At 28.2% G+C, this 14550-nt stretch overlaps 1 protein-coding gene across 1 annotated transcript; it reads left to right on the top strand.

Annotated features, from left to right (window-relative positions):
- Positions 1-870: 870 nt before the first annotated feature.
- Positions 871-3290, top strand: LOC111302391 (uncharacterized). The gene is made up of 2 exons (XM_022898317.2): positions 871-1284; positions 2536-3290. Exon 2 carries the CDS (start codon positions 2585-2587, stop codon positions 2999-3001), a length of 417 nt encoding a protein of 138 aa, XP_022754052.1. The 5' UTR covers positions 871-1284; positions 2536-2584; the 3' UTR covers positions 3002-3290.
- Positions 3291-14550: the final 11260 nt, after the last annotated feature.

The following is a 14550-nucleotide window of genomic DNA, read 5'->3' on the forward strand; positions in this document are numbered from 1 at the left end:
GAATTTTAATTTAAAGTTATAATAACAAAAATTATTTAGTCAATTGTTTTAATTAGTATGTTCTGCAATTTTAGACATAAAGTTATAATACATAAAGGCATCTTTTGGCTTATAATATTTTGGACATTTTTGTTTTCTTTTTATAGAAGGATGAATAGTGTTTCATGAGCGTTATGCCCTTCTACTCAGTCCATACTTTTTGCTACTTTTTGGTACATATTTTAGATGCTTTGTGCACCTTGAATAACAAATTATAATCATGCCATTGCCGTGGCAAGTTTACTAATTTAGTAAGATATTTTTTTTATAAGATGGTCAAAAGTATTTTCAAGTTTTGCCTGAATTTAATATTCTCTTTGGATGATTTCAAGAATGCCTTCTCTTAAATGGATTAGTTCATTTAAAATATTAGTTCTAAAAAAATGGAACCATCATCAGTTTGTTGTAAATGAATTTGGAGTTGAGTTTTATTGATGATTTATGTTATACTATTTTATGGAGAAAGTAATTTTAATCTAAAAACTAAAAAGTAGGAGTACTTAATTGGTCTTGAGTTTTATGAAAAAAATATATTAATCACACTTGTATTTTAACAAGAAAAAAAAGAGTAATTTATTAAGGAAACAAAAAGAAAAAGAAATAAGAAACAACAGCCATGTAAGCATTAGATTGTCCACATGTGAGGTTTTATCAAGGACACCCAAGCAAAGTGAAGTAAAAAGTCCCCAGTGTTTGTCCCTGAAGAGAACAAAATGGCAAGCTAAGTAAATAAATGAGAGTTTGAATCTACTCGCTGCTGCTGCTCCATTTTTTCAATTACCAAAATAACCTTCGTAATTCAATTTTCTTAAGCATACCAACAAAACACACAAATTACAGCACACAAAGAGACTAGAGATTCAGAGCCGAAGCCAATCAACCCTGTATCTCTTCAAAGCTTTTTCTCTTTTCTCTTTATTTCTCAACCATGCTATTGAGAAGGAACATAACCTTAATCTCTTCAAATCTGTTTATTTATTGATCTGGGTTGTAATGCTCTTTCTTTCTGCAGATCATAGTTGGTTTCCTTTTAATGTTTTTAATCGTTGAAGTTTGAAACTTTCATTCCTCTTTTGTTATTTTAAATTTTTTACTTTCTCAGATAAACTAACACTGAAAAGAAACAAAGAGAAAAACAAAAACCATGTGGGTTTTGCTGTTTTTTTAGTAAGTTTGCTTGGTTTTAACAGATTCGAAGTAATGGGTTTCTTGTTAAAGATGCATATTGACTTTGGTTCATTTCAGGTTTGTTCCACTTCTGTCTCTTATTCGGTTTTTTTAATTGAAATATTGAGTTTTTGGTTCTGTTTCTTTTAAGTTAGTTCCTTTCTGTTGAATTCATCTCTCATGAAATTTAACTGCTTTTTGTTGGATCTTGACTGAATGAGCTAGGAAAGATTGTCAATTGCTTTCACAGTTTAGGTTTCTTTCTTTTTTTTTTCTTTTTCCTTTCTGATTGTTTGATACTTTATAATTAGTTTTTAGGGTTCTTCGGTTTTTTAATTTACACTGTTTGGTAGTAGTGAAAGAGGAAGAAAAGGGCCTTTTTTTTTTTTTCATTTGGTATGAGGGGAATAAGACTAGGGAAGGAAAATGAATGGATTTGCAAATTTTCTTTTCCTCCAAATCCAGTCCTTCCTACCTAACATAGTGCTAGTATATTGGTGTTCTCTTTGCTCCTAAGTGTGAGTTCATGTAAATTTCAATACTTTGTATCAATCATTTTAAGGCTGTTCACTCTTTTCCTAGTTCATGCTTTGATTTGATATTCACAGTTGTAAATTCACTTTATTCCCAATTGGATGCAGTCGAAATGTTGGAAAAAATGGTCTATTGCAATGTTCAGACCTGGATATTTTACAACTTGAAAAGCTAAAGTACATTTCTCAGTTCTAATTATAAACTCCACTCAATCTAGTGTACTGTCCATAGAATGTGGTAACTTGAGTTTTTATTTATTTATTTATTTTTGTAACCCGCTTTTCTCATGGAAATTAACCAGGATTATATATCCTCAGATGTCCTATCTGCAGCTCTTAAAACCCTTGTTTTGATGTATTTTGAAAATTGAATCAACCCTCTCATTAGTTTAACTAGACAATGGCATAATTCTAACTATAATGATTGTCTAGCTGTGTAAGTATTTGAGAGTCTGTAATGTTCATTTATGTGTGCTAGAGAAAATTTTTCTGTGCCATATCGCTTAATGTGTGCTTGTCTTCATCAAGTTTCTCAATTGAACTTGAAAGTCTTTATCTATAAATTCGTCTACGTGAACTGGCTAAGTTTTCTTTTGATAATTCCATTAGCCATGATACCTTTCTTTTATCACCTCAGTCCACATCTCCTTTGCTTTTTAGAATGCCATGATATTACCCTTTTTTTCTTAATACTGAGCTGCATATGTATTGACTTTAATTGTGTTCTTTGTTAAAAATTACTGAAATCTGTTATTGTTTCTCTAACCAAACTCTTTTATCCGTGGATGTTTGGCAGATTTCAACTTTATTTTTCTAAGAAGTTTTCATTAGTTGGGTTTAAGATTATGGGTAGAGGTAGAGGAAAGGGAAAGAAGTTGACTGTTAGCAACAATGAGGATGCTGGAAGTGGTGAAGAAGAGAAAATTCCTGCACAAAAGAGAAGAGGAAGGCCACAAAAACCATTAAAAGACGAAATTGATGAAGAAGAAGAAATTGAAAAAATAAAAGAGGAGGATGGTGGGAATGGAAAAGCTGGTATCACAAGCAAAGAGAGAAAAAGTCCCTCTGCTGCAGAGAATGGAAAAAAGAGAAAACGTAATTCACAGGTAAAAGAGAAGCCTGATTCAGTCAAAGAAGAGAATGGCATTGGCACCAGATCAAGCACTGATGACTCATCAAAATCTAATGGTTTTCGGCAAAATGGGAGTAGGCGGAAAAGCAAGCCACGTAGAGCAGCTGAAGCAGGTGTGGAATGCAAGTGAGATCGTGGTGCTTATTGCCATAGGTCTCTTCTTTTTCACTTTATCAATACACTATGAGATAGGAAGTGAGGCCTAGTAAATCTCTAGTCAATATTGCATTTCGGTAATTGTTTCTTTTGATTTTTGGAGATTCCTTATCTTTAATTCCTTTTTTATTTTATTTGGTTTTGGATTTTGTAACTGATTCTGCTGGTTGTAATTTTTTATAATGCTATTATATTCCATATCATCGCTGGATTCTTGTAATATATCATCTGCATAACAATGCCATTTTCTTTTTTACACTTTATTTGCACAGTTGTTTGGTGGCGGCTGTAATACCAGGTAGGTACTTACTATATACTGCAACTAAAGTATGACTTTTAAATCTTGTCTTCACTCCATTTTCAAAATTTCTAGGGTTACATAGCTTCCCCTGTTTTATCCTAAATGCATCATTTTGAGGTCAAATTTTTTTTATCACTTGATTATCATTTGTACTAATGGATAATATTACAAATAATCTTTAAACTATAGCAAAATATTTGTGATATTTGAATTTTAAAAATTTTTAATATAACACTTGAACTATGAATCGTTAATTAAAGTAATATTTGAAGGATTATTTATTAGTCATGTGTTATCATTAAGAGTTAATCACATTAGAATAAATATATATTAATTAATAAATTTATAGTTTAAGTATCATATTAAATATTTTAATAAAGTTCATAGACCTTTTATAATGTTAAACCGTCATACTTTCTCTCATAAACATTCAGCTATGTTTCTTACTGGTTTTTTCGCTGGTGGATAGACAGTTTCTTAATTTTCTCCTCATCGGGTCAGAGGAGAACTGAGGAAGTCACATTTTAGTTAATACCAAGTGACAGGTTCTCGAATATGTATCAACTAAACTCGGCATGATAATTTGGTTAGAACATGTCAAAACAGATCAAGTGCTCACTAAGTTATTCACAAAGAGGGGTTGCCTTGTATGAAAATCTTCTACTCTATGTTCAATGAATTTTGGCTGCATTTGGTAGGACTGTGATGACTTTGAGTTCTGTCTGAAAGGTAGGACCATAGCTTCTTCGAGTTTCTTGAGGCCAATGCTTTGAATCCGCCAAGGGTTGAGACTAGAAAGAGACCTCAAATACGTTTGTGGATGCCTTGTTTCTTTTCTTTTTTTTTTTGTGGTTTATTAATACAAGGCTGTAGATTTTGTCACCGAGTTAGAGAATTGGTCTGATATTTTCTCTTAAACTCACTAATTTTCTTCGAATCACTCATCTTTTACCTGTAGAGTTTTGAAAAATAATAGTTTTTCTGCTTTTTATCTCAATTTTGCTTATTTTTCATAACATTTAAAGTGACAAGATGATGTTCAATTAAAGGCTCTTCATGAATTTTAAAATTTTGAGTTGGTAGGGTTGATCCAATTATTCTCTGCTGCCAATGGTCCTAAAGATCCACTAATTAAATTATTTGTTGCAGTTAGACCAGTCGGCAGGCGATGAAATGACAAGCTGCACTCTAGAATGAATGTTTTTTGGAATTTGGACTTTGTTTTAAATAGTATAACATCACAAATAAATTTAAACTATAATAAAATATTTAATATAGTATTTAAACTTAAAAAACTTTTAACGTGAGAATTGAAATATGAATTTATTAATTAATAGAGAATTCATAAGTAACATTATTAATTTTAAATAATAAAGATATTGACATATAATTTTCATTTTAATTAGCAATTTGTTAATTATATATCATATTCAAAATTTTTTAAATTTAGATATCAATAATTTATTATAATTTAGAGATTATTTGTGACTTTATTCCCTTTAAATATAATGGTATGACATAAATATAGGCAATTGCTCTGCACAACGTATATTTTACAGATACATATGAATATATATATATATATATAGATAGATTATCTTTAATCGGTTAGGCTTGCACCTTTGTTTGTTGGAAGATGAGAAGTTCATAGATGCCTGATATATACTTCCATGATAATTTTCTACATTGTCGTGGAAAATGCTTTAAACCTTGACCACTGTGAACGGGCAAGGTATGTAAAACTGGATATGTAGGGAACTTACTTTGACCATTTGAGGTAAGCAGCATGCTGATGAAAGAAATCTACTTGTTACTTGACCATTGAGAACACTGGTTTTAAATCTCTGTTTGTATTGCGTTCAGAAGCAATATTTTCTACCCAATGGTCATGAGTGAAGCTAGCCGTCGCTCATCAGCTGTATGTACTTGCCTTTGAAAGCAATTTTACAAAATGGATTAATGTCAGTTTAAAATCAGTGGATCAGTAATTGGTAGTGTTTTGATTTATTTAATTTCCTTTTGCCCATATATGCAGCTGCAGCGTGAAACAAGGTTGAAGAACTTTGTTTTGCTTCAATCTGAGGCAAGGTACTTTGCAATTAAAATGCTGATAAAATTTCCATTTCGAATCTTTAAATCAGGTGGCTTTCAGATTTCTTAACACAGACTACACCTAGCATATATTACGTTGTTTTAGTTAAATTTGGTAGCTGTCTGCTTGACTTTAAGGGTCTTTTTCAACTTTTCTAGATATATTTATATTTTTTTAATTTTAATCTATCATTAAATCTCATTATCTTTATATTTATCTTACTGAAAAAAATATTATGCATAATCTTTCAAACTCAAAGCCTTCAAACTTAATTCTAATTGATTCAAAATTCAGTCTACCCTACCCTAGATCTAAATTTTATAACTTTGCTCCATATTCAAATTTTCTGTTGATGTTTCAGTATTAAAAATATTGTTAAAATGATTCAGCTGTCATACTTGAATGCATGCAAGCCATGACATGCTTTTGATGCTGTCTGCCATTGACATTTGCAGGTTTCTGCCTATGCAAGCTGATGTGTTTTTATCATCCCAACATGTTGGACCATTTATATCCAACCACATTGAATAGCTTATAAGTAGCTCACGCCAATATCCAATTTCATAGAGATGTTTTTACGTATAACCCATATAAAAATTATCATGTAGTTAACTAAATAAATAATATTACTAGTAAAAAATGATGAATAAATTAAAATTGTACTAAAAATACTATCATTAGAGCAAAAAAAATTCTGTTAACTTTAATTTTTATAATAAATATTATGAATAACTTTAAGACCTATATTTGTTCTATGGTAAGTTAGAAATATAATATAGATATACATAATTATTTGAATAAATATAAATAAAGGATGATATAAATTATACTCTTTATTATTAATAATTGAATGGATATTTTTTAATGAAATAATTTTATTTTTAATATTGTATTTTGAATGATAATTTTATTTCACAATTACGTTGTTATAATTCAAAGAATCTAACAACATAAACATTAATCATATACCAATAGAAATAAATGAAAATAAAAATTTTTAATATAATATATTCAAGGCTAAAATAAATAAAAAAAACCTTTAAACTTTATAACTTTAATTAAATAAATCATTATACTTTTATTGCATTTAAATATGTCATTAATTTTTAATTTGCACCAAATAAGCTTTTAACATTTAATTTGTATCTCAATAAATTCTTAAATTTTAATTCATACATGAATAAGCCGTAACATAAATAATTTTTTCACTTGAAATAAAAGTTTATTTGAATACAAATTAAAGTACAATGGTTCATTTTGATACAATAAAAATATAAAAATTTATTTTAAAAAATTTAAATAATTTAAAAAATATTTTAATATTGCAATCTATATTCAATTAAATAAGATAACATTGGATCTCGTAATATATCTAAAATGTTTACTTATTTTATAAGAAGTACTATAATACGTCGAAATCATAATATAGAAATAAACTTTTGTGGAGTTTAATTGGATATATCAACATCAATAGTATGATTAAAATGAATAAAAATAAAAATAAAAAATTTAGTTGTTTTATCATATGTTGATATTAGCATATATTTAAATACATAATAAAATATAAATATTTTCCAAAATTAGAATATTCATATTTTCATAAATCTAAAGGATATTACTATTTTCTTTCTTGCATAGTGTATTAAAGTTCAAATTAGTAGTAAATTCTTTTGACTATGATGATGAAAAGAAAAAAAAATTGGTAATTAACGTTAAATGAATTTTTAGATAAAAAATATGTATCATATTATATAACTTTAAAACAAAGAAAACATATAATTCGTATTGTGTATTTTATTATATTTTTTCAACATTTGGAATCATGAAAAAAAAACAATTTACTTAAATTTTTTTTTTGTAAGAAAAATCCGGGGATAGATAAGTTGCTCAGTCCCTCAGATCAGGGCAAGATGTGACATACTTGACAACTTAAGACAAGTAATTGCAGGTCATGCATTCAAGATGATCCTAACAAATGAGTACCGGTAGGACTCGAACATAAGACCTCTTCATCGAAAAAGACGAACCTAACCGATTAAACTAACCACTTATTGATAATTTACTTAAATAATTATATATAAATAGCTCTAAAATTTTGTTAAAAGAATTGCTATGTCAACAATAAATTATCTCTCAAATGTCATTCAAATACCTATTTAAGTACAACTTTAATAGTATAAGTTTATTGGTTTTACAATATTTTTCGTTCTTTAAATGATGTTGGTTGGCAAATTTTTTTTTTTTTTGAAAATTAACTTTTTATTATCTGATTATTTGATTTCATTCACAATTTTTTCCTCACACTAAAATCTTACAATCCCAATAATATTAGAAAAAGAGAAAATAGGGAATAAAAAATTTTCATCTCCGTAACACTATAAGAAAATAGAAGATTAGTGACAGTTTTATTGTGGCATTTTACTTACAAACGCCATTAGCTTCCTTGTTTTTATAAAACTTAAGGTGTTTATTATCAAAACACCACTAAATATTTAAATAGCAGTGTTGTTACTTATAAACATTACCTAAGACTTGATATCAGCGGCGTTTATCGAATAAAATGTCTTGAATAATTTTATCTTACAAATTTGAGTGAATACTAAAGGTGTTTTTGGCAAAAAATGACTTAAATAATGTAATTAAAAAAATGGATAGGGAATTACTAAAGGTGTTTTTGGCAGACAATGCCTTGAATAATCCCCTCATAAAAAAATATATGCGATTATTAAAAGCATTTTCAACAAGAAACACCTTTAATAATTTGATGAAAAAATTTCATAAGATTATTGAAGACATTTTTTGTCAAAAACACCTTCAATAAATATCCTATCAAAATTTTAAGATCATACGGATGTTAATCATAAGGTGGTAGATTCGATCTTTCCCTTTAGTCTTTTTTGAGTTTTTGCAAAGATTATTTGTAATGAATTATTCTAGGTATTTTTTGGGCAAAAACACCTTCATCAATCGATTTAAAAATTTATGAAGAGAATATTGAAGGCATTTTCAACAAAAAAATGCCCTTAACAAATTATAAGAAAAATATGGAACGGATTCTTGAAGGCGTTTTTGGCTGAAAGCGCCTTCAATAATTCAATCTATAAATTTTTAGGTGAGATTATTGAAGGCAATTTTTGTCAAAATGCTTTCAATAATCCATACAAAAAAGTTGGAATAGATTCTTGAAGGCATTTTTAGCTCAAAACGCCTTTAACATTCCATACAATAAATTTTTATGTGAGACTATTAAAGGCGATTTTGGTTAAAAATCCTCTAATAATATTTTTTAAGGATTATTCAAGATGTTTTTTTGCTAAAAATGCCCTTAATAATCCATAGGAAAAATATGGAACGAATTCTTGAAGGCATTTTTGGCCGAAATTGCATTCAATAATCCAATCAATAAATTTTTAGTTGGGATTGTTTAAGGCAATTTTTGTCAAAAATGCCTTCAATTATCCATATAAAAAAGTTGGAACGGATTCTTAAAGGCATTTTTGGCCCAAAACACCTTTAATATTTTACACAATAAATTTTTATGTGGGATTATTGAAGATAGTTTTGGTAAAAAATACCTTCAATAACATTTTGTTAGGAATTATTCGGCATTTTAAAAATGCCTTTAGTAATCCCATAAAAAAAAAAAACCCTTTTTTTATTTTATATGTGCAATCAGTTGTAGGATTATGCTCAGAAAACATTTGAAGTCAATTGTAAATTTATGTCCAGAAAACATTTAGTTTATATATGTGATACTACGAATTACATTTTGGAATTTACATTATGAACATTATTGTATTTCAATAAATTGACCACACATCCGAATTTAAAACTGATAACATTGCCATATTAATATTTTTTCTCAAATAATCGTACTCAATAATATATTGAGTACACATATTGTATTTATATAAAAGAAATATATACCAATAATATTAAACCAATACCCCAATTTACAAACTTAAACTATCCATTCAACATGGCATGTTAAAAACATTATAACAATTTGTTTCTCATATATTTATATTCAACCAACAATGTCCAACCTCAAAGTTTATCAATAAATGATAATACATACTCACACCATTCTTTACGGACTTCATCTAGTTCTTCTACTGTGAAGCTTTCTTTATTCTCTTACTAAAAAAAATTATCAAAAGTAAATATTAATAAATGAGAACATAATTTAGATTTTTATTTTTTTGAAGATATAATGAGTTTATGAAATTTATACTAACCTTGAATGGTGTGGTCATAAAATCATATAAAACTATCTTCGTCACAAAATGAAGTACATAATATCTATATTCAGTATTTTCAGGTTGATGAGGTACCTAAAAATTAAATTGAATGGGTTTAAAAAATATTTATCTACACAAACTTAGCATAAAAAAAGAAATTTCACATTTATCGGTAATGACACCATTTTTTCTTTGCCTTCTTATTGAATACAGATATTACCCTAAATTGAAAAGAAAAAAATTATTTAATATATAAATAAAATTACTTATGAAGAAATAGAAGATATATAATATAAAAAAGTATATTACATCTTTATAAAAGTTTGAATTTCAGGGTTTGGCATCGCCGTTGGATTAACTGAATTAAGTAAGTATGGCATTAAGAATTTGGTATCAATCACAATAAGCACCCAATGATGACCGTAAAATAATAACAATGATATACTCAGATTAGGTATCATATCAGATTCGGATAAGGTTGAAATAATTATTTGTATGAATATAACTTACTGCGCATTATAAGGGAGCAAATAATAATTAGCCGATCTTTTCATGCATTCAATCACATTATTAGCACGATAAGCGACTGTGCCATTCTGCTCACTAATAAAGTTGGGATCAATGAATCTAAATCTGTTGGTCAATTATCTTGCCTTGAGCTCTTTATATAAGAAGCTGCATGATAACAATCAACAATACTAGTTAGTATTACACCATAATATAGATTAATACATATTGAATGTGCATATTTGTATTTATAAGCTAACCTTATATAAGCAACAATATCAACAGTTGATATTTCATCCAGTTCACAATTTTTTAACCTCATCCAAACCAATGTAAGAAAATGATGGTTATAAAGTTTCCTCCGGATAAATGCTTGAGTGAATAATTAGATAAGTCATCCATGGTAACCTAAGCAAGGGTCATACTTTGAATCCCAACATCCTACTATAATATTTAATTAAATATAAGTATTAAAACTAAATCAATAAATATAATAAACAAATTAATATTAAACTTATAAACAAAATCATACTTCATGGCTGGCAGTGGAGGTTGGGTTCCCTGCTTAACTTGTAACGAAATCTTGTCCTACATGGATGATGCTATCCAACTGACCTACAAGCGTGCTATGTTGCATTGCTACCAACATGGTCTCTAAAATAATGAGTCTTTGTTATTACTCATTGAGGCATTGCTCCTGGTCATCAACTCATTGTTGTTGTTACTTAATGATTGCTTCATATTATGCATTTGTCATTCGTGGGGTTTTAAGTTGGTTACTAAAAAACTTTGATGGCAACATAAATTTACCAACCCCATGAACTCGACCAGGCCTTTCTTTAATGCCTAATGCTAAAGACAATACATCTTCATCATACTGGGTTTTCAGTTCACCAGATTTAACTTTGACAGCATAATCATCCTGAAAGACAATAATAAGATGGGTTGTAACAACAAATCTACACAAGCTAGTATAGAGTCATACATACCGACAATGCCAATCATACATGATATTAAACAAGTAGTTATACATACAATATTTTTAGTCATTTCTTCGATTGTCAATATACTTTTAAAGTCTCTGAATGCTTTTCTAGTATATTGCAACATAATCTTTTTACAATCAACTGGGACATCGAACCATCCCTAAATAATTTAACACAATTAGTATGAATACATTGAATTTCAATTAAATGATCATTTAACAAATTTTACAAAATAGTTGAATAAACATATTATAATCACTGTAATATACCATCATTTAGATCATAAAAAACTCATCACCAATTTGTGTATGTAATTGAAATCCTACTGTAGATGACAGCACCAATATGAGTAGCCAACTTGGCAGCTCCTTCAAACACAGGCTGTCCACTTTGATTGAAGTCAACGTGAATTTTTGTATCACTCACTTTAATTTGTTTATTTCATCCCCTTTCTTTTTTTTTTTGGCCAACAAATATGTCTTGTGCATGTTTAATAGAAGGAGAATTATGTTGTTTGGAGTCTATAATACTTGTGATTTTGATCATAATTATATAAAATACACCAAAATGACCGTCTAAATTTAATACTGTACGTAATTAAATACAACCAATACTATGCTACATACAGAAACATCATTCAACAAACTAATCAACAATGTTAATAGAAACACCATTCAACAAACCATTCAGTAAATCATTCAACAAACCATTCAGTAAACCATTTAGCATACTATTCAGCATACCAATATCATACAATACCATTCAACAAAACAATATCACACAATACCATTCAGCAAACCACAATATTTAAAGAAAACTATACAGAAACAGCATTAATGCAATACTAAGACTTGGACAACTATGGTTACTGGCGTAACGATTTTATGTCCGCTCGATGAATTTGTAAATGAAATAAAAAATGAGAGTTGCCATCAATCTTTTTTGACTAGGTGTGATTGGCCACCTATTAAAACATATCCTTTTAATGAAATCTTAAAATTAATTAAAATTTATTAAAATGATAATTTTAGAGTCTACATAACAATCTAGGTTCATGAGTCGATTATGCGTGTGAAAGGATTAGCACTCTTACAGTGCTCATTTAAAATGGTACTAATTAACTACGTGTTATTCTTTGATTTTGATAAAAACATAGTCCCATTTTCAGTGTTTGAAAAATAATTTTTTGGACCTTTTATTTATTAGAAATTATTTTTTTATTTATTATTTATTGTTTCATTTTTATTCAAGAAAAATAAATTAGAACCTTTTTATTGAAATAATTCTTAAAATGTTCTAGTACGTTGGTAACATTAGAAGAACTTTTTTCACCTAGAGATTTCTTAGGCATCGCTTCTCGGAATACCTTAAAATTTCATCCTTGAAGGCTTAAATTTACTTTTCGTAAAAAATTATGTCGTGTATACAATGCAGAATGTTACCATGTTGATGCACACATTTTATTCTCTTTTTTAGAAATTTTATTAATTGTTTTATTTAATTTTTATTTTTAATTTAAATTTTTGAAGAAAAAAAAAAGGAATTTTTTTTATATTGAAGTTTTTCTATTAATATTCCAATACACTTGTAATATTTCAAAAAAAATCTTCTTATATAGGGATTTCATAAAGTATCACTACTCGGAATAGTTTTAAAATCCCATCATTGGATAAAATTTTCTTTTTTTGTTATTTATATTATTATTATTTTTAATAAATTAATTAATTTTATTTTTTATTAACAAAAAGGAAAATTTTATTGTATTAAAATTTTTTTTATAAATACTCCAATACACTAGTAGTATTTTAAAAAAATCTTTTCACATAGAGATTTCGTAGGCATCACTACTCGGAGTATCTTTGAATCTCATCATTAGATAAAATTTTTCTTTTCTTATTTTATTAATTTAGTATTATTTTTATTTCTCTTTTAAATTTTTTTTAAAAATTTAACTACATAAAGCTTTATTTTAACAAATTTAAATTTTTTAACATGGATAACTGCTAATAACAAGATTTAAAATAATATAAATAATATATAAAAAAATAAAAAAAAAATTTTTTACCTGAACCGGACCGGTCAATAATTCGATCAACATAGGTTTGGGCCGATTCGGTCCGTTCGACGGTTCGACATCAGTTTGGTTTGATCTAGGCGATTCGACAGTTCAACGGCGATCTAGTCCTGTCTTGATCGATTTAGCTAGACTGATTGAGGGTCAAAGGGAGAACGAGTTGTTGGGTCGGGTCAACGCGGATCCTCTGGGTTCAAAATGATGTCGTTTTGCTTCTTTCCTAAATGACGTTGTTTTGAATGCCTATTTAATGGCCGAATCAACTTTTTTATTCAATTTTCTTCTTTTTTTTCTCTCTCTTCTTCTTAGACATTTTTTTCTCTCCCTAAAACCCAGTATTTGATGATTGAACCTCTGCATCGACTGCCATCGGTGTTGTTGGTCGCTGTCTGTCGGTCACCAAAAAAATTTAAAATTTTTGAAATGAATGCTCCCAGCCTCATGAGTTCAGATCCGGGCCTATTTTCGTAAAAAGAGGCTCCAAATGGTGTAGATCTGGCCTGAAAAGTTCGGTCAAAATTTTTTTTTTATATATGTGTTATTTTTTGTTTGCCGTTGTGGCCCTCGTTTCCAGAGGCTATTATTTTTATGCTTGTATGTGTTTGATTTGTTTAAATTTTTGTTTGACAGAAAGTTGGTTTTTTTTTTAATCTGGTTGATTTTTTTTTTTAAGGTTTCAAACTTTTTTTTTTGCAATTATTTTTGTAGCTCTATTTATAGAGCAAAAAGGAAGATCGAAATCCTAAAAAATTTGAGATTTTTATCGCCTTTGATTAGGGTGACCACCGACTGTCAGAACAGCTACCGGTGATTGTCAGAGCGGCTGACAGCTGCAAGTGACCGATAGAAAAGCTGTCAAAAAGAAAGAAAAAAATATAAAAAAGAAAAATAAATAAATAAATACATAAAATGGTGTTTGCAGTTATGCTGAAATGAATAAAAATATATATATGCATATGTAAATAGTAAAGAATCGAAAAAAATATCTCTATCGAATAATATAAATAATACAATAAACAAAAAAAATAAAGACATATCGGTAGATAAAAAAGTATGCTCCATTGATTTGTTGAAGGTTGGTGGCGAAGATAAAGATAAAGAAACCAAAATTTTGATAGAAATGTGTTTATAGGTTTGGTTTGGTTGATTAATGCAACTTTTAATTATTCTTTATACTAGCAGTCAGAAATTTCGATGTTCAAGACAAGGGAATAAATATAAAACTTATAAATGAAGGCATTTTTTTTTAAAAAAAATGCCTTTAATAATTCCTTTAAAATTTTAGTTAGAGATTATTGAAGGTATCTTTTACTAAAAGACGT

This window comes from Durio zibethinus, chromosome 15 (genome assembly GCF_047325235.1).
Source record: "Durio zibethinus cultivar Kanyao isolate XHJ-2024 chromosome 15, ASM4732523v1, whole genome shotgun sequence".
In the NCBI taxonomy this organism is placed as follows: domain Eukaryota; kingdom Viridiplantae; phylum Streptophyta; class Magnoliopsida; order Malvales; family Malvaceae; genus Durio; species Durio zibethinus.